The 21027-nt window shown below is 46.9% G+C and overlaps 1 protein-coding gene across 1 annotated transcript; it reads right to left on the reverse strand.

Moving 5' to 3' along the window:
• Positions 1-4525: 4525 nt before the first annotated feature.
• Positions 4526-20272, reverse strand: LOC140198191 (TNF receptor-associated factor 2-like). The gene is made up of 7 exons (XM_072259211.1): positions 20048-20272; positions 16928-16982; positions 13857-13961; positions 11685-11858; positions 10569-10640; positions 9027-9113; positions 4526-7709 (listed from the first exon to the last, which is right to left on the reverse strand). Exons 1-7 carry the CDS (start codon positions 20194-20196, stop codon positions 6810-6812), a joined length of 1542 nt encoding a protein of 513 aa, XP_072115312.1. The 5' UTR covers positions 20197-20272; the 3' UTR covers positions 4526-6809.
• Positions 20273-21027: the final 755 nt, after the last annotated feature.

A 21027-nucleotide genomic window follows, 5' to 3' on the forward strand; every position in this document is an offset into this window, starting at 1 on the left:
AAACTGTGCAACACACACAAATTGCTGGAGGAACTCAGCAGGTCGGGTAGCATCTATGGAAATGAATAAACAGTCGACGTTTTGCACCAAGACCCTTCCTTGGGACTGAAAATGAAGGGGGGAAGACATTGATGTACCCCGGGATTCTGTGGGAGGCAAGGAGGGAGATTGCTGAGCCTCTGGCAATGATCTTTGAATCATCAATGTTCAAATAGTGATATCATTTTATTTTCACTTGTGGCCTTTTCTGGATGCCCTTGCAAGTCCGAATACTTGAAATTGCAGTGAGTAGAACAGCTCTGAATTGTCTTACTGCTTATTTCTCACCAACTGCTTCTTGAACACAGACACATGCAACTAAACACTCAAAAACTGATCACTCTACGCATGATGTAGTGTCTGATGGCCACACAAGTGCAAACGACTGACACTAGTTAGAAACTGTTCGGCAACAGTCTCCTGTCCCAATTAAGTGACATAGTGCCCCAAATAAACAAAGTGAATCCCAGATAATTCCTCTATTAGTTTTTTGCTCTTTAAGAGTTGTCCCAAATAAGTAGCTGTCCCAGTTAACCAATGGACTAATTAAGCAGAACCCACTGTATATACAGTACGTACAGCACACCTCGCCCCCATGGCAGAGTTCATGTTTTATAGTTTTACATCATTGAATCACAGTGGATTTAATTTGGCTTTTTTGACACTGATCAACAGAAAAAGACTCTTTCGTGTCAAAGTGAAAACAGATTCTACAAAGTGATCTAAATTAATTACAAATATTAAACACAAAATAATTGATTGCATAAAGATTTACCCTCCCCTCCTGCCTTTTAATATGGCACACTAAGTCATCACTGGTGCAGCCAATTGACTTTAGAAGCCAAATAATTAGTTAAAAGGAGATCTGCTTTTGGGGAATTGTGTGCAGTCAAGGTGTTTCAATTGATCGTAGTAAAAGTACACCTGTACCTGGAAGGTCCAACTGCTGGTGAGTCAGTATCCTGGCAAAAACTACACCATGCAGACAAAAGAACACTCCAACCAACTCCACGAAAAGATTATTGAAAAGCATAAGTCAGGAGATGAATACAAGAACATTTCCAAGTCACTAAATATCCCTTGGAGTACAGTTAAGTCAATCATCTGGAACTGGAAAGAATATGGCACAGCTGTAAATCTGCCCAGAGCAGGCCGTCCTCAAAAACTGAGTGACCGTGCAAGAAGGGGACTAGTGAGGGAGGCCACCAAGAAACCTGTAACAACTCTGGAGTAGTTACAAGCTTCAGTGGCTGAGATGGAAGAGACTGCACATACAACAACTGTTTCCCATGTGCTTCTCCAGTAACAGCTTTATGGGAAAGTGGCAAAGAAAAAGCCACTGTAGAAAAAAACACATATGAAATCTCAGCTAGAGTTTGCCAGAAGGCATGTGAGAGACTCGGAAGTCAGCTGGAAGAAGGTTCTATGGTCTGATGAAGCCAAAATAGAGCATTTTGGCCATCAGACTAAACATTACATTTGGCATAAGCCAAACACCGCACATCATCGAAAACTCACCATCCCTACCTGAAGCATGGTGGTAGCTGTATCCTGCTGTAGGGATGCTTCACTGCAGCAGGCCCTGGAAGACTTGTGAAAGTAGAGGGTAAAATGAATGCAGCAAGATACAGGGAATTCCTGGAGGAAAACCTGATGCAGTCTGCAAGAGGGCTGCAATTTGGGAGAAGATTTGTTTTCCAGCAAGACAATGACCCTAAGCATAAAGCTAAAGCTACACATAAATGGTTTAGAAGTTAAATGTCCTGAAGTGACCAAGTCAGAGTCGAGACCTCAATCCAACTGAGGATATGTGGCTGGACTGGAAAAGGGCTGTTCACTCATGATCCCGATGCAATCTGACAGAGCTTGAGCAGTTTTGTAAAGAAGAATGGGGAAAAATTGCCGTGTCCAGATGTGCAAAGCTGATGGAGACCTATCCTCACAGACCCAAGGCTGTAATTGCTGCCAAAGGTGCATCTACTGAATACTGACTTGAAGGGGGAGAATAATTATGTAATCAATTTCTTTGTGTTTTATATTTAAATTAAATCCATTGTGATTCAATGTTATAAAACAATAAAAACACGAAAGCTTCCAGGGGGGGGGGGTGAATAATTTTTATAGGCTCTGTATATGTGTGTGCTGTATATGTATATAAATAATACTGGGAATGGAGTCCTTGAAAGTGATTCTGTAGGTTGGAGAATCCGTTCAGAGGAGTGGTGATTGAAGTGATCTACGCCAGTTCAGGGGCCTGATGATTATAAACTAAAAATAGTGGTGAGGAACCTAAGGCTCATGTACGTCCTGCCCAATGGTGGTAGTGAGAGGAGAGCTTGGCCTGGATGGCAGAGGTCTTTGATGACGGATGCTGCTATTTTTGTGGCAGTGCTCCTTGTTGACGTGCTGAGAGGTGGAGAGAGCTTTGCCTGTGATGGACCGTGCTGTATCTGCCACTTTTGACATGGGTGTTTCCATACCAGGCCATGATGTAAACAGTTAGAATACTCTCCAATGTGCTTCTATAGAAGCTTGACAAAGTTTTAGGTGTTATGTCGAACATACATAAACGAATATTGATTTCTCTTTCTGGTAAAAAAAAAATTCCTCCCCCTTCTCACTTAATTTATTCCCCAGTCTGACCTTTACCTCTTCTCCTCACCTGCCTATCACTTCCTCTGGCTCTCTTCCTCCTTCCCTTTCCCCTATGGTCCTCTCTCCTCTCAGATTCCTTCCTCTCCAGCCTTTTACCTTTCCCACCCACCTGGCTTCACCCATCACCTTCCAGATACCTTCCTTTCCCTCACCCGCCCCCCCCCCCCAACACCACCTTTTTATTCTGGCACCTTCCTCCTTGTTTTTCAGTCCTGAGGAAGGGGAGTTGGCCTGAAACATAGAAACATAGAAACATAGAAAATAGGTGCAGGAGTAGGCCATTCGGCCCTTCGAGCCTGCACCGCCATTTATTATGATCATGGCTGATCATCCAACTCAGAACCCCGCCCCAGCCTTCCCTCCATACCCCCTGACCCCCGTAGCCACAAGGGCCATATCTAACTCCCTCTTAAGTATAGCCAATGAACTGGCCTCAACTGTTTCCTGTGGCAGAGAATTCCACAGATTCACCACTCTCTGTGTGAAGAAGTTTTTCCTAATCTCGGTCCTAAAAGGCTTCCCCTCTATCCTCAAACTGTGGCCCCTCGTTCTGGACTTCCCCAACATTGGGAACAATCTTCCTGCATCTAGCCTGTCCAATCCCTTTAGGATCTTATACGTTTCAATCAGATCCCCCCTCAATCTTCTAAATTCCAACGAGTACAAGCCCAGTTCATCCAGTCTTTCTTCATATGAAAGTCCTGCCATCCCAGGAATCAATCTGGTGAACCTTCTTTGTACTCCCTCTATGGCAAGGATGTCTTTCCTCAGATTAGGGGACCAAAACTGCACACAATACTCCAGGTGTGGTCTCACCAAGGCCTTGTACAACTGCAGTAGTACCTCCCTGCTCCTGTACTCGAATCCTCTCGCTATAAATGCCAGCATACCATTCGCCTTTTTCACCGCCTGCTGTACCTGCATGCCCACTTTCAATGACTGGTGTATAATGACACCCAGGTCTCGTTGCACCTCCCCTTTTCCTAATCGGCCACCATTCAGATAATAATCTGTTTTCCTATTTTTGCCACCAAGGTGGATAACTTCACATTTATCCACATTAAATTGCATCTGCCATGAATTTGCCCACTCACCCAACCTATCCAAGTCACCCTGCATCCTCTTAGCATCCTCCTCACAACTAACACTGCCACCCAGCTTCGTGTCATCCGCAAACTTGGAGATGCTGCATTTAATTCCCTCATCCAAGTCATTAATATATATTGTAAACAACTGGGGTCCCAGCACTGAGCCTTGCGGTACCCCACTAGTCACCGCCTGCCATTCTGAAAAGGTCCCGTTTATTCCCACTCTTTGCTTCCTGTCTGCTAACCAATTCTCCACCCACACCAATACCTTACCCCCAATACCGTGTGCTTTAAGTTTGCACACTAATCTCCTGTGTGGGACCTTGTCAAAAGCCTTTTGAAAATCCAAATATACCACATCCACTGGTTCTCCCCTATCCACTCTACTAGTTACATCCTCAAAAAATTCTATGAGTTTCGTCAGACATGATTTTCCTTTCACAAATCCATGCTGACTTTGTCCGATCATTTCACCGCTTTCCAAATGTGCTGTTATCACATCCTTGATAACTGACTCCAGCAGTTTCCCCACCACCGACATTAGGCTAACTGGTCTATAATTCCCCAGTTTCTCTCTCCCTCCTTTTTTAAAAAGTGGAAACATCGATTGTTTATTCATTTCCGTAGACGCGGCCTGACCTGCTGAGTTCCTCCAGCACCTCGTGTGTGCTGCAGTACCATTTATAGATGGGTGCGCATCTCCCAGCATCAGAGACCAACTCCAATAACTCCATAAAGGCCCATCATCTTTATGAACTTTTATTGACATTCAGCGCGGCACTTGCAATATTACAAAGAAATCCAAGAGTCAATAAATTAGTCACATCAATAAATAAATAAATACAACTTGATATCATTAGGATTAAAGTGCAGTAAACAGAGTCCCAGAGTCAGCCGTCTCCTGGAGTTCAGGCTACCCAATAGTCCAGAGAGAAACTGAGCATTAAACTTCCCCATGTCTCGCTCCCCCTTTGGGGCAGGGGAGGTGGGTGGCGCAAAGGGAGATTAACCTTCCCTTCTTGATCCGGACAGCACAGGTTAGGCTCCTGTCAAATATTCCCTGGGCACGGACAGCATAGGTCCGATACAGTACTTCCTTGACAGGGATAATTTAGCTTAGCTTAGAGGCACGTCACAATACAGCCCCTTCCGGCCCAACGAGCTCACGCCACCCAGTCTCACCCATGGAACCAATTTATCTACTAACCGGTTCGACTTTGGAATGTGGGAGGAAACTGGAGCACCCGGAGGAAACCCACACAGTCACGGCAGAACGTACAAACTCCTTACAGGGTTCCTGGTGCTATGATAATTTAACGTTAACCGCTACACTACCGTGCCGTCCATAAATCAGATCCGTGAGGATTGTGCCAGGCAGCCCACAAGTTCCACCAAGCTTCCGGCACCATCGTAGCAAGCCCGCAGCCCATGAACCCTAAACTGTACGAATTTGCACGTGGGAGGGAACTGGATCTCCTGGGGGGGGAAACCCACACAGTCACAGGGAGAGCGTACAAACCCTTTACAGATAACGGCAGGAACTGAATGCCGATCTTACATTTGTCAGCCTTGCCACCATTCAATTTAGCTTAGCACAGCACAGGTCCCCAGCACCGTCCTGTCACACAGTTCCAGGGCAGGCATATGGTACAGAGCATATATTTTCTACGCCGTCATGATACACGTATTCAAGGACAGCATGAATTAGAAACAGAGTAGAAATCACTCTCCTTTTGCCGCTCCCAGGGCAGAGATGGGAAGGGTTAGATATGGATGAAACCCCCTTCTACACAGTCCCATCAAAGCCTTCCAGACAGTGACAATGAGGGTTAACGACACCGCAAAGCTCCCTCCACAGTCCCATCTCAGACACGCCCACACCAACAGCAGATACTGTGGAACCTCATCCCTTGTTCTGTCGTTCCTCTGCAAAGCTCACTAATAAAGTTCTGTAAAGATATGCTTCCTGTTACAATGAGGTATGACTCTGAGTGGCAGGCAGATTTTGAAACTCTGTTCATAATCCCCAGTCTTTTTAAAACTACTACAGAGATGCACTATGGCCACTGCTTTCGGAAATAGTCTGATAATATTAAAAATAAATTAGATACAGAGTGAAGCTCCCTCTACACTGTCCCATTACACATTCCTTAAATAGGGACGGTATAGGTGAGGCACAAAGCAAAGTTCACACTGCCTCATTACGTATCTAAAGGAATGAGACAGCAGACGTCTGATACACAGATCCCTCTACACTGGCCTGATACTTAGAGTACCGTGCAAAAGTCTTAGGCACGCGCAAAAAAAATCTGTAAAGAGTAGAAGCTCTCAAAAATAATGAATTGAAAAGTTTCTAAATATCAAAAAAAATGACTACAAAAAGCACTAAACAGTTAAAAAAAACTAAATCAAATCAATATTTGATGCCTTTAAAACTGCATCAATTTTGTCAGGTACATTGTCAATCAGTTTTAAGAGAAAATTGACTGGTAGGTTGTTCCAAGCATCCTAGAGATCTTGTCACGGTTGTTCTGCAGACTTTGGCTGTACTGCTGTCTCTGCAGGTAATCCCAGACAGCCTCGATGATGTTGAGATGGAGGCTCTGTGAATGGCCATTCCGTCTGAAACCATATAAACACTCCAGCGTGCCTAAGGCTTTTGCACAGTACTCTACCTCCAGCGCAGGGGTAACACAGGTCGCACCGGGGCAAATCTCCCTCCACAATGTCCCAGTGCACACTCCCAGGGCAGGGACAACACGTTAGATACGGTGCACAGCTTCCTCTACACCGCCCGGTTACATGATACAAGTTTGAGGCAGCATGAATTAGATATATGGGAATACTCCCTCTGCACTGTCCCAGTGTGAAGTCCCCTCTACTCTACCCTGTTACCTGCTCCCAAGAGAGAGTAAATGCGGAGTAAAGCTCCCTCCATGTCGTCACACCGGAGAGTGAGATATCAAGGGTTGTTTCCACTCAGGCAGATGATTTCACACCTGGGGACACTCCCCATCTCCCACCATCTCACAGCTGCAGTCCCATGGGATCCACCATCACCTTGATGTAGATGGTGTCGTTCCTGAGGTACTGGCTGGGCCCCTTCTGGAAGAGCTCGTGCCGGGCGAAGGTGGGGCAGCCGCTGGCCACGTTCATGTGGCTCCGCGGCTTCTGGAAGGAGCTGCTCAGCGGGTCGGGCGAGAAGGACTCTCGCAGGTGCCGCTGGCCGGCCTGGTCCAGCAGCAGGAAGGTGACCTTCTGCCGGAAGGGCCAGGGCAGAACCTCGTCATAGTCGCCCCGCACCAGCGCCAGGAAAAGGGAGAGGTGGCTGCCCTTGCCAGCGCCGTCGCCGTTGGGGTAGACCCGGCAGCAGAGGCGGTAGCCGAAAGGGTGGGTGGTGAAGTGCGGTGAGTAGAAGGACGGCCGCTGTCCTGCCTTGGCCGCCGCCATCTTCGCGGAGAAGTCTTTGATCTTCCAGACCAGGACGCCGTTGGTGCTGAGGGGCGGGGTGGGGGAAGCCAGGCCTGCCTGCGCTGACAGCTCTGCTGAGCGCAGCCCTGGCTTCTTCTGCAGGGCGTGAATGGTCTGCTCGAGGTGGAGGCACTTCTGCTGCAGCGCCTCGATCACCTGGGCGTAGCGGTCCAGCTCCCCATTCAGGCTGCGCACTGACCTCTCCAGGCCGTCGGCCCGGCCCTCCAGGGCCTGCAGGCCCCGGTCCGCAGCAACTCCCAGCTCTGACTCGGTGTTGCCGTCCAACACCCTGGAGGGCTCGGCCGTCAGCATCCTCCCGGCCTTCTCAGTGGGCTCCCGGGGCGCGTCCCCGCCGCAGGTTCTCCCGGATCTCAGGCTGGTGGCGAGGGACAGGACCTGCAGGAGGTGAGTCTGCTGGGCAACTCGGAGGTGCTCGTTCAGATCCTCCCGGTGAAACTGAGGGGGTAGGGTGGGAGAAACAAAAGAGCAAAGGAACATCAGAGTCTATCCGAAATAAAAACACGCAACTCTGTGGAGAGAGAAATGGTTAATATTGGCAGGGAATTCAGTATAAAAGTCTGGAAATTGAATAACAGTTTTCACTTGGGGATATCATGCACAGTTCTGGGCGAGAAGATCTGGAGTCTTTGGAGAGGGTGTAGAAGAACTTCACGAGGATGCTTCCTGGCTTAGCGGGTATGAGCTGTCAGGAGAGGTTGGACAAAATTGGGTTACTTTCTCTGGAAGACCAGTGGCTGAAAGGAGACCTGGTAAAGGTTTAGAAATTTGTGAGAGACATAGATTGAGTAGCCAGCCAAAATCTACTTCCCAGGGTGGAAGGTCAATTTACGTGCACTTAAATTGAGGGGATTTTTACAGCCGGGGATAGAATGGCCTGCTGGGGTAGTGATAGAGGCAGATACAAGTAGGGGCTTTAACACACTTTTTTTTGGATAAATGAATACAAATAGGGAATGGAGGGAAATGAATCACACAGACAGATCAGCTATAATTGTGTTCAACACAGACACTGAGGGTCAGAGGGGGCCAGTAGGAGGAGGCGTACAGGAGCGAGATGTAGTTAGTGTCGCTTCTACACTACTCAATGTCAGCAAGGCCAAGTGATGGCGGGGCGGGGTCAACGGTGGAAAGGATGAGCCGCGTCACGTTCCTAGATTCAACATCTCAGAGGGTTTGTCCTGGACCCAACACATTGATACAATCACCAGTGGCTATAATTCGTTAGGAGTCTGAAGAGATTTCATATGTCACCAAAGACCCTAGGGCATTCCTACAGACTCACGGTGAAGAGCGCTCTGACTGGGTGCATCACCGCCCAGGACGGAGGCCCCATTGTACAGGACAGAAAGACGCTAAAGACGGTCGTGGACTCCACCAACTCCACGATGGGCACGACCCTCCCCAGCATCAGGGACATCTTCAAGATGCAATGCCTCAGGAAGGCAGCCTCACCGTGAAGGACCCTCACCATTCGGGACAAGCTGATTCTACCATCAGGGAGGGGATACAGGAGCACTCTGAAGCCACGAGCGGAATCTTGATACTCCTCTTTTGGCACTATTTAATTATGTATTTTTCATAACTTATAGCAATTTTTACATCTTGCAAAAACTTTCCCAACATAAGTCTGTGATTATGAATCTGATTCTGATTCTGATTCTGCAGTGCCATTTGATCCTGTGTCCACTCAGAAGCACTTCATACCTGGGCTTCGGAGCGGAGATCAGCTGACGTGCACACTAGGATACTAACCTGTTCCAGACAGCCGACATCCTTAAAGGGACAGGCCACCTTCACCTTGGGACAGTTGCCATGGAGGGGGTCACAGTGTTGTTCCAACTGTAAGAGAGAAATAAATGTAAAGGGTTTGCGTCAGCAAGAGTGATCCAAACTGTTACACTTACACGAAACAGGTCAAATTCCTCTGACATCTCACAGGATATTTACATCGCTATCTATAATGCCGTCTCAAGAAGCCAAAGGTTTCCCCAAGGAGGCAGCTCAACCCCACCACCCATGGGACAATAGAGGCTGCCATTGGTTTCATTCTGGAATGTATCATTCAAAGTGTCCTGACTGGTTACATCCTGCTCTGTCATGGCTATTCAAATGCAGAGTTAGTGGACTCTGGCCAGTAAATCACGGGCACATCCCTCCCCACCGTTCAGGAGTACCTACAGAAGGTGCTGCCTCGGGCAGGAGGTACAGAAGCCAGAAGTCCCACATCAACAAGTCCAAGAACAGCTACTCCTTCCCTTCAACCATTCGGTCCTTGAACCAACCTGCACAACCCTCATCACTACCTCAATACAGCAACACCACGACCACTTTGCACTATAATGGACCTCTTTTGTTCTAACTGTGATCTTTCATGTATAGTTTATAATTATTTTAAGTTTTTCTTGTGATTACTGCCTACCTAGTATAAAGATTATAGATTAGCTTTATTCGTTGCATCTAAATAGTGAAATGCATCGTTTGCATTAATAATCAATACAGTCTGAAGAAGTGGTGGCGATTGGAAAATTCCCACAACTCACTAAGCCTAACCCTAACATCTTGGGAATATGGGAAGCAACCGGAGGACCAGGAGGAAACCCACGCAGTCACGGGGAAAGCATGCAATCTCCTTACAGACAGCGGCGGAATTGAACCCGGGTCACTGGCACTATAAAGTGTTGTGCCAACCATTATGTACCTGTGATGCTGATACAAGTTTTCGTTGCACCTGGACATACTTGTGCAGATGACAAGAAACACGAGTTTAACTTTGGTATTTATTATCTATCCCCATTTGCCCCAAAGCCAATCATATTGCTGGGTCTGGCGTCACACAGGGAATGTTCCGACGGGAAACGGAAGGCAGATGCATGTCCCTGAAGGAATCTTCCTTGTGGCATAGAAGAGAGGCCATTCAACTCATTGACTCCATACTAGCTTGCATGTCATTCAATCCAACCTAATCCCCTCCCTGAAGGAATCACATTCTTATATTTATTGTGACATAGAAGAGCGGCCATTTTGCCCATGGACACCATACTAGCTCTCAGATAAACCAATCTGACCCAATCCTCCATTTATTTCACTGTAACCTATTCATCCTTACAAGCCAATCAACACCTACACTTACCCGCCTCCCCCCCCCACCCCCCACCTGACCACCACGGAGGGTGGGGGTGGTGGTGAAACCACATGGTCACAGGTAGGACATGCAAACTCCACACAGACAGTACCCAGGAAGTTACAGGGCCAGAGTGGTGGCCGTGCAGGGAGCTCTCATTAATGGATTCTTACCTCCGTCTTTGTCAAGTCGGCCTGGCCACAGAGAGGGCAGCTCTCCTGTTTTCCACACGTTGCCATGTGGTCCTGGAAAACAGAGACAGGAGGTCGACTGTATTATAGGCTGCAGACGGACACAGTACACGACGCATGTGTGTGGGAGAGGTGGGGGGAGGGTCAGTAACGTTACCGCATGGACGAGGACGAGGAGGCAGGGCCGTCGGGTTGGGAATAGGGCCCTTCAGGGTGCAGTTAACTAAAAAGGGATGCGGAGCAGGATCAAGCACCAGGGTCCCCTCATGCTGGACTCCTGGTCCCTGTACCCTTTCCCAGTCATTTCTCACCCCTCCATTCCTACTTCCTCCGACCCAGTCTCCTAACCCGCAGTGTCTAGAACCCCGATACCCAGAACTCCATTGCCCTGTGATTCCCACCTCACGCCTTGGTGCTGTGGCAGTGTGACACACAGTTTCCCTAACTGTTCTCGTTCCCATTACCCCTCTCCCCACCCTACCACCTCCTCTGCCTTATCTCTCACTTCCCTCCTCTGTCCCCCTCATCCAGAGCCCTCTCTCCTTTCCCCCTTGACCCTAGGCAACCACCCTCCCCCTTCCACATCCCCTCACCCATCCTCCACCCCCACCTCCCACTTTTCCCCAACTCCTCTCTCTCCTCTGCTTCCTCACCCTACCCCCTATCTCTTCCAGCTTCCTCCATCCTCTCTCACCCCCACTCATTCACCCTCCACCCTCTCTCCCATCTTGTGCTGCTCCCCCCACGTCCCTCACCTTCCACCATCTCCCTCCCTTCTCATTCCAACCCCTTCCCTCTCTCCCGCCTCTCCCTTCCCTACTCTCACTCGCTTCTCCGCCTTGTCTGTCCGGAGACACTCTCTCTCCTCTCTGACTTGCAGTCTCTATCTCTATACATCCCTGAGTTTCATCACTCCACCACTGAAGTCCACGCCTCCACCAACTGAGCTCCCAAACTCTGGAATTTCCTTGGTTTTCCCCAACCTGGTCAGTTTCTAAAATTCCCATCACCTTCCCTTCGCTCTTGCACCGAGGAAGTAGTTTGGGACGGCACTACAGCAATGGGTTTTGAAGCTGAGAGCCAGCGCACACACCCCACCTCCAGAAGCTTGTGGATGCAGAACGTCTCACAACGGGGGCAACGCTCCATCCGCCACTCGCACTGCTGGGTCTCGTGAACCAACATGTCCTTCCTGGGACCGACAGCCTCGCAGCCAAATGCCACATTGGCACAGGGCAGGACCTGGAAACCACACTGTGCCCGGTGTGTACGCTGCATGAGAGAGAAGCCAGGGAGAGTGCGGAGGGGAGGGGGAAGACAAAGAGAGAGAGAGAGAGAGGGGGGGAGAGGGGGAGAAGAGAGGAGGGGTTGAGCGAATAAGAGTGGGATAAAGAAAATGAATGAGGAGAGAGAGAACAAGAAAAGGAGAGACAGAAAAGAGAGAAAGTAGGGAAAAGTGAAATCAAGGAAAATAAATGAGAGAGGGAAAGAGAGAATGAGAATGAAATAGGAATGATGAAAAGAGAGAGAGGAGAGGGAAAGAATGTGAGAAAAAGCATGGCGAAGCAAGAAAGAGGAAAAAGCAAAAGAAGAGAGAGCAAGAAGGAAAGGATAATCAAGACAGGACAGATAGAAAAAGAATGGATGAAATAAAGAGAAAGAAAAACAGAATAGAAAGAAAGAAAGTGTAAGGAAATGAGAGAGTGAAAATAGAGAAAAGTGTTTAGGAAGGAGTATAAATTAAGAGAGGGAGAGAGAGTTAGGAAGAAACAGAGAAAAAGAGAAAGAAAGATGAGGAAGAGCACAAAAGGGAAAAACAGAGGGAAGAGAGAGACCAAAAATGATCAATAAGTATAAAACTCATATCTACACAAGTAAAAAGTTGTGCTCTATGTGAACCACGCTGCCGCTGTGCCAGGGATTGTGTGCCCAATGAGTCCACCCCAGTGCCCAACTAGGGGTAATGCCAATCACTAATGCCTTCTCTAATGAAGTACCTATCAACCTCTGCTTTAAATATACTCACTGACTCGGCCTTCACAGCCGTACGTGGCAGTAAGTACCACAGAATCACCAATAAATTCCTGCTCATCTCTGTTCTAAGAGAGTGTATCTCTCAGAAGGGCCAGTTCTACCTGCTCTGCAGACCAGGTGATGAGATTTTGAGTTAGGGTTAGAGTTTTGAAATGCTCTGGAGGTCATCATCTCTGGCATTACTGTTGGGCTTGCCGGGAACACCCGTGAGTTTCCAGCAGGTACTTGCTGGAAGACAGAAACACAGTAAGCTCCCACTATTACTGATACGGCAGGTGATCTGCTGTTTTTCAATCAGTAGAGGGGTGAATTTCTCAGTTTTCTTCTCAAAATGGCACAGGAAGAGGATATTCGACCCACTGTCTCTCTGCCAGCTCTCAAAACAATCCCAGCACTACAATGGACCTTTTGTCCGTTCTTTCATGTATAATTTATGTTTATAATTTTGTGCCTCCTGTGAATCCTGTTTATCTGATGTTACGTGCCTGTGAGGCTGCTGCAGGGAAAGTTTTCATTGCACCTGTGCCTACGTGTACTTGTGGATGTGACAATGAACTCAACTCTAGTCTTTGACTTTATTCCACTTATAGAAAATAGAATACAGAACAGTACTGGCCTTTCGGCCCACAATCCTTCTAACCTACGCTACAATCAATCTAACCCTTCCCTCCTACATATGTTTCCATTTTTCTATCATTCATGTAACATGTACCGGGGAGACGTCTGATCTCTCTGCCTCTACCACCACCACTGGCAATGCATTCCATAAGCCTATCACTCTCCCTGTAAAGAATTTAAATCTGACAACCCCACCCCTCATACTTTCCTCTAACCTCCTCACAGTAAGGCAATTTACAGTGGCTGATTAACACACCAAACCACTGATGTGGGAGTTTGAGAGAAAACTAAAAACACACACACACACACATAAACACAGCACCAGAAGTCAGGATCAAACCCAATGAGGATCTGTGAGACAGCAGGACTACCTGCTACAAGCAGGCTGCCCCTCCTCCCATTTCAGCAGGAGACCCGTTGAATCACTCCGGCATTCCCACCGGTTTCGAATCCAGCGGGCATGTGGACCCAGTGGACTCCACTGGCGGTCCCTGCTGGCCACCTAGTGGCAGGAGTTGGTATTACTTCCTCCAGCCCCCTTTCTCCTTGCATCCCATCCCATCCCCTCTGGGAGTTTCAGTCCATACCCCACCACCCCCACCCAGCACAGAGACTTACCAGGTAGTTCCGCAGCGAACCGACCCAGTCACAGCCCTCCAAGTGAGCCGTGCAGTGAATCTTTGTGACGTAGGCGTCATTCTCCGCTGCCCTGTCCAGGTAAACCTGCAGCGTGGATAAAACGCGAGAGGTTAGGTAATGGTGGAAACCTTGTTCCCTGCGGCTTCTTGCTGCCAATTGGACCTCTGCTGCTATGTATCTGTGTATGTAAGAAGGCGGCTCTGACAACACAGAGGTTCGTAGAGTCATACAGTACGAAAGCAGGCTCTTCGGCCCACATTGTCCATGCCATGATTTTTGTCCATCTACCTTAATCCCATGACCGAAAAGCCTGGATAGAGTAGAGATGGAAAGGATGTTTCCTTTAGTAGGAGAGTCTACAATCCAAGGGAATGGCCTCAGGATAAAAGGACTAAAACTGTAAAGAGAAAGGATTTCTTCAGCCAGAGGGTGGAGAATCTCTTGCCAGAGAGGGCTGTGGAGGCTAAGTCATTTTGGTGTATTTAAGGCAGAGATTGATAAATCCCTGATTAGTAAGGGGGTTGAGGGTTCACAGGAGGGGGTTGAGAATGAGAGTGAAAAAAAGCTGGATTTGAATCGTGGAGCAAACTCAAAGAGCCAAATGGCCTAGTTCTGCCCCTATATATTCTGGCCAATTACACATTAGGACTGCATATAAAAATACACAAATTTTGGAGATCTGAAATAAAAGCAGAAAATGCTGGGGAAACTCAGCAGGTTGGGCAGCATCTGTGGAGAGAGAAGCAGTTCAGGTCAAAGAGCATTGATCAGTATTAGCCGATGAATGGTCTTACAGCTGAAATGTTCACTGTTTCTCGTTCCATAGGTGCTGACTGACCTGCTGAGTGTTTCCAGCATTCTTTGCACATGCTTCTTTGGCCATGCTGAGAGTACAGGAACAGCGTTGGGCACAATACAGGTACGACGTGATTGCATACGGAGGGGACTTATTGGGGCTGGAAAATCCAAGCTCCAAGGACAAATTAGATAGGTTAGGATGGAGTTTTCTCTGGAACAGAGGGGGCTGAAGGGAGGCTTAATTCCCATGTAGAAAATTATATGGAACCATGATTGAATAAAGGACCAATTTCCCCTGGCTGAGAGCTTTAGAACATAGAACAAGACTGGCCCTGTGGCCCACCAAACATGATACAAATTAAATTACCCAGTAAATCTCACCTGACTCTGCACAGGACCCATATCCCTGCATTCACTGCATATCCATGTGTCTTTCTAAAGGCCTCTTAAACATCACTATTCCACCACCACTGCTGGTAGCCCATTCCAGTAACCCAGCACTCTGTGCAGAAAGAACTCTCCTCCACACATCTGCTGTAAACTTTGAATCTCTCACCTTAAGTGCCTATCTAGTATTTGACATTTTATTTTTCCCCTGGGGGAAAGACTCTGACTGTCTACTTGAAGTTTGGATAAGTACTTGGACAGGAAGGTTACGGTGAGCTGCGATCTAGGTGCGGGTCGGTGGGTCGGCGGGACTTGGCAGAATGATAGTTTGTATGGACTAGATGGGCCGAAGGGTCTGTTTCCCTGCTGCAGTGCTCGCTGACCCTACCTCTGCCTCTGAGACTTCAATCAGCCACTGACGCTCCAGAGAAAACTATCCAATTTTGTCCAACCTCTCCTCATAGTCTGCACCCTCTGATCCAACTTGGTAAACCTCTTCTGTACCTTTTCCAAAGTCTCCACATCTTTCCAGCAATCAGATATCTCAGGTATTCACTAAATGAATTAGAATAAATGAGAGGAGCAGTTTCTCTGCCTCAAGGATGGTAGGGTTTCTGGAGCTCTCTAGCAGAAAAGTTGAGTGAATCCGAAACCCCTCACTACAATGGAATAGTAGTTAGATGTGTACTTAAAGGGCTACGACCCCAATGCTACTCAGCTGAGCAGCACAGACACAATGAGCCAAAGGGCCTCCTTCTATACCACAAATGCTCTATGACCACCAAGTCCCATGAACGGCCTATGTCAGCAAAGCAAAACTTTCCATCCCTCAAGTTCCCGTCACCTCTTGGAAAGTTTTAGTTCCCCCTTGTATTTTACCTATTAAAATTCCCAGAAGGAGGGAGAGGGATGTGCGGAAATTCCTGGAGATCATGAGTTGGTGGGGCCAAGAGTGATGACATCAACTTTGTTCATCGCCAGCCCTGAGTGGCCACAGAAGCGCAGTGTTTCTCTTCATCCTCCCTGCCTGCGCAGACCTCCTGAACTAGCCAGCGGAGGCTGCCTTCAATACCACTCCGAACCGTGCCAAAGCAACATCATGCACTAATGACTCACTACTGTCTGTCTCTGGGAATCTCCCCTCTTCTCCAGCAAAACACAGATAACTCATTCCCTACGTAGGAATTCCAGTTAAATTCCAATTTGTAAGATATTCCCCCATATCCGTTACTCGCTACATAAACCTCCAGAACTCCACAATTAGATTCCGTCTGTAATTCACTCCTGAATATTCATTATTCTGTGTATAAACTACCGGAACCTCTTGAAATTCTACCCTGTAACTCACTCCCAAGTACAGCATTCTATATATAAACCTTCTGAACTCCTTAACTAAATCACTCCTGGGAATCCATTATTCTGTCCTCTGAACTCCCCAACTAGATTGCAGACTGTAATTCACTCCCAGGTATCTATTATTGTATGTATAATCCCCCTATGCTCCTCAGCTAGATTCCAGACGGTAACTCACTACCAAATATCTGTTATTCTATGTATAATTCACCAACTAAATTCCAGCCTGTAACTCATCCCTGGAACCCATTACCTTACAAATACAACTTGTGAACCCTCAATTAAATTCTAGCTTGTACCCATCCCTGGGTGTCCATTGTCCAATAATATAACCATCTGAGTTCTCTGACAGATTGCAGCCCATAAGTCAGTCCTGGAGACAGTGCCCACGAAGCAACATTCCTTGCAACCCCCACAACACAGCCCAGCTCTAATCCACATCTCCCTCCTTTGCAAATACGTCAAACAGCAATAACAGTGATAAGATGCTTACAACACATAAGAGGTCCTACCTTGGAACGAAGAACCTTCTTTTGGCAAATGTAGCAATCCGCTTCATTTCCTGTCCTAAAATATGCAGAAAAAGATTAATATTTTCACATTCATTTCTTCTAACTTGGTGTTCCCAGTATGTGAGTGTTTGAGCCATTGCTGGGTTTTTGCTTTTCACAGTCAAGCCCCTTCCCTTCCAAAGGAACACCGAAGAAAAAGTACAGCTGTCCAGAGAAGATGCAGTGCACGGATGGGGTCAAATTGCACTCAGTCCCTTCAGGGGAGATCACTGGAATTCTCCACCCTCAGTCGGAGGACTGTTGGAGGCTCCCTCATTTGTTGTGTTCAAAACAGAGGTCAATTGATTTGTAGATGTTAAAGAAAGACAGGGGTGTAGGGAAAGGACAGGAAAATGTGACAAGGGATCATTAATTCACCTGGTTTCTCCTAGCAGATTGTACATTAGTTAGTCATTGTAAATTGTCCAAAGCGGGATCTTTGGACAGACATATGTCATGGAATTTGTTACTTAGCAGCAGCAGTACCTAAAAATTATGATAGGTAGATAGATAGATGAAGATAGGTGGATAGATAGAGGGAGGTAGATAGACGAAGATAAATGAATACACGGGTGAAGACAGAAAGATCAAGAAGAGAGCAAAATGGTCACCAGCATGAATGCGAGAGGGAGAATCGAGATGGGGTGGAGTGGTGACAGGTGTTGAAGGGACAATAATATAGCATCTGTGTTGGATTATTGTAAATAGATGTTGGATGATCGAGAGATGGCTTTGTCAGTGCTGCAGGGCTCTGATTTTTATGACTGGTTGACCAGGGTTGAGTTGCCAAGTCTATTCATGTTCCCTATAGACTTATATTTTAGGAAAGGATAAGTAGTTGGCCTCTGCAGAATGGCCCATTGGGTAGCTGAGTGATAGAGTCTGGGGACAGTTTATGAGCATGGAAGAAAATAAAAAGAGGGTTGGGGTAGGATTAATGTACATGGTGATTGACTGTCATCAAAGACTTAGTGATTTAAAAGACTTGTTTCTGTGCTGTACTCTCCTATGACCATAAGACATAGGAGCAGATTTAGCCCATTTAGTTCTTCGAGTCTGTTCTGCCATGCAATCATGGCTGATTGATACTATGCCAACCCTGTTGCAATGTTGGAAACAGCATGGCACATTGGTGCCAGAAGCTTGGCAACATGTGTAGGCTGCCTCCTCCCAGCACATTTTGGACTCTGTAGGAACAACACGTTTTTTTTTTGTACATTAAAGATAATCTAATCTTTAAACACATTCAATTTGCCTCTCAGAAAGTCCTTCAGCAGCAGATCATCAACCTCTTCACTCCCTAACTATATGGGCAGCAGGCTCACGGGCACATTGCCACTTCCAACAACTACCCTGCCTAAATCACTCCACCGACTCAAGAACAGACCACGTCCCCATCCAGATCCTACTCCACCATAAACACACTCTTCACCGAAGATTCAAGAAGACTATCCACTATAGGTGAGAATTAGGAACAAAATAAAAGCAGAAGATGCCGGAAACACTCGGCAGGTCAGGCAGCGCCCATGGAGAGAGAAACAGAGTTAACATTTCAGGACAAAAACTGAATTGAAATGTTAAATCAGAGAGTCTTGACAAAGGGTCTTGGCCTGGAAGGTCAACTCTTTAATTCTCTCCATAGATGCCGCCAGCATGCTGAGTTCCTTCAGCATTTTCTGTGTTTCTCTGGATTCCCAGCATCAGGAGAACCCCTTGCATTAACATTTTTTCCTCATTATTTTCTCAGTGCTCCCTGCATTTTCTACTTCATTTTTGATTTCGGGTTTCCAACACCTAAAATTGCTTTTCACTTTCACAATGAGAATTCACCAGTAGGTGCAGGCGTGGACACCGAAGGGATTTTAAAATGAAAATAGGTTCAACTATACACACGCTGTCCATATATTGATCACTGAGATTCTAAACTCTAACTTTAGGTACTTTTTTCTTCTTTCTGTTTGTCTCAGGATGGGGCATTTTGCCAACCAGATTTCTCTTGTATGTTCCGGCTCGCTGGGTATAGTAGTCATAGTCATACTTTATTAATCCCGGGGGAAATTGGTTTTCATTACAGTTGCTCCATAAATAATAAATAGTAATAGAACCATAAATAGTTAAAAATATGTATGTCCCAGTAAATCTGACTCCACATCAGTACCCAGACTTACAACATTAGCCACACATTACAGGATGGGGAAAAGCTGCGGAGGGTTGCAAACGCAGCTAGTTCCATCATGGGCACTAGCCTCCCCTCTTCTGAGGGCGTCTTCAAAAGGTGATTCTTCAAAATAGGGGGCATACATCATTAAGGAACCCTATCACCCAGGGCATGCCCGCTCCTTATTGCTACCATCACGAACAAGTTACAGGAGCCTGAAGACCCACACTCAACATTTTAGAAGCAGCTTCTTCCTCTCTGCCATCAGATCTCCGAACGGATGATGAACCAACCATGAACTACTTCATTAATTATTTGCTCTCCGTTTTTGCACTACTTATATACAGTATATATCTCTTATTGTAATTTATAGTTTATTTTATCTACTGCCACAATACAACCGATTTAAAAACATACGCCATTGATATTAAAACTGATTCTGATTACAATGGAGATTATCTGTCCGTTACTTCATCCCACAAATCTTCTGTGTTCCGCTCAGATCCCTCTCTCACCTTCTCTGCTACCTGGTCTAAACTTGTTTTCACTCTTGCTCAGTCCTGATGAAGTGACTCCGACCTTAGAAGTTAACTGTTTCTTATCCCGTAAACGCTGCTGAGTTCTTTTCAAACATTTTCGGTTTTTGTGACTGTACCTAAGCTCTTTGGACCCGAATGGCTTACTGTCATGGTGCATTTTTCCTTGAAGGCTAGGAGAAGGCTTGTTAGACATAAGAGGGGCATTAAAAGGCTTACTGGGGAAGGGGGGGGGATCCATCCTGTACAAGGATGATAAAGTTTTAATTTGAGAACTATGTAAATATGGATTAAAGTTATGTAATAAACATATTTTTAAAAAGACAAACTCTGAGAATTCTATCCACCTCCCGGCGATGATCCACCACCTCTGTCCCCCTGACTCACCTGAACAGATTCTCCAGGCAGGCGGTACAGTAGCGGTGGCCACATTCCGTCTGCTTCGGTTTGATCAGCAAGAAGCGGCAGGCGGAGCACAGCAGGCAGGAGCTGGCGATCGGATCCACTGGGCTGATGCCTGACACCAAGGCTACCATAATCCCACACTGGCCGAGGAAAGAGACGCAAATTAAACTTCTGCTACTCAAATACAGCGCCGGCGTCAGAGAGTGCCTTTAAGAATGCAGGCTACGGAATCCCCTGTGCGTCACTAGACGTTACAAATCCTGCCCTTTGTGACGTCATAGGTACAACCCAGCGCTCCAGTATAATGTTCCCGGACGTCATAGGTACAACCCAGCGCTCCAGTATAATGTTCCTCCCATCCGGGCAACGTTCCAATCCCTTTGTGACGTCACGGTCTTTCACCTTGCCGAAACTTGAATAGGGGAACTGAACGGAACAAGAAGGTGCAGAGAATGGAACGTACATCATCTTTCAAACAAAATGCTGAAAGGAACTCAGCGGGCCATGCAGCATCCGTGGAGAAAAGCAGACCGTTAAACGTTTCGGGTCAACACACACAGAGTGCTGGAGGAACTCAGCGGGTCAGACAGCACCTATGCAGGAAAATGACCTTTCGCGCCGAGATGCTTCAGCGGGACTTACAGGAAGGGTCAGGGTATCGTCCTCATTTTCCTATCACTTGGGGAGCGTGTTGAGGTAATCACGAGCTCGGCGCTGTTATGGTAAATCGAGGCATGCATGACTCAGGGACTTAGTCTTCGGGGAAGGTTGGACGGGGGTAAAGATAGAAATGAAATCTAATGTGCTGCGGTCATCGTCACGAGAAGCAAGCTGTGTGAGATGCGCGAAAGGAAATCTGAAGATGCGAATCCGAAATAGAAACAGAAAAATCTAGAAAGATTATGTTTCAACTCGCTGACCTTGGATTGGATTTGGTGTGCTGCGTATGTGACTCTGCACAG

Source organism: Mobula birostris, chromosome 5, assembly GCF_030028105.1.
Source record: "Mobula birostris isolate sMobBir1 chromosome 5, sMobBir1.hap1, whole genome shotgun sequence".
Taxonomy (NCBI): domain Eukaryota; kingdom Metazoa; phylum Chordata; class Chondrichthyes; order Myliobatiformes; family Myliobatidae; genus Mobula; species Mobula birostris.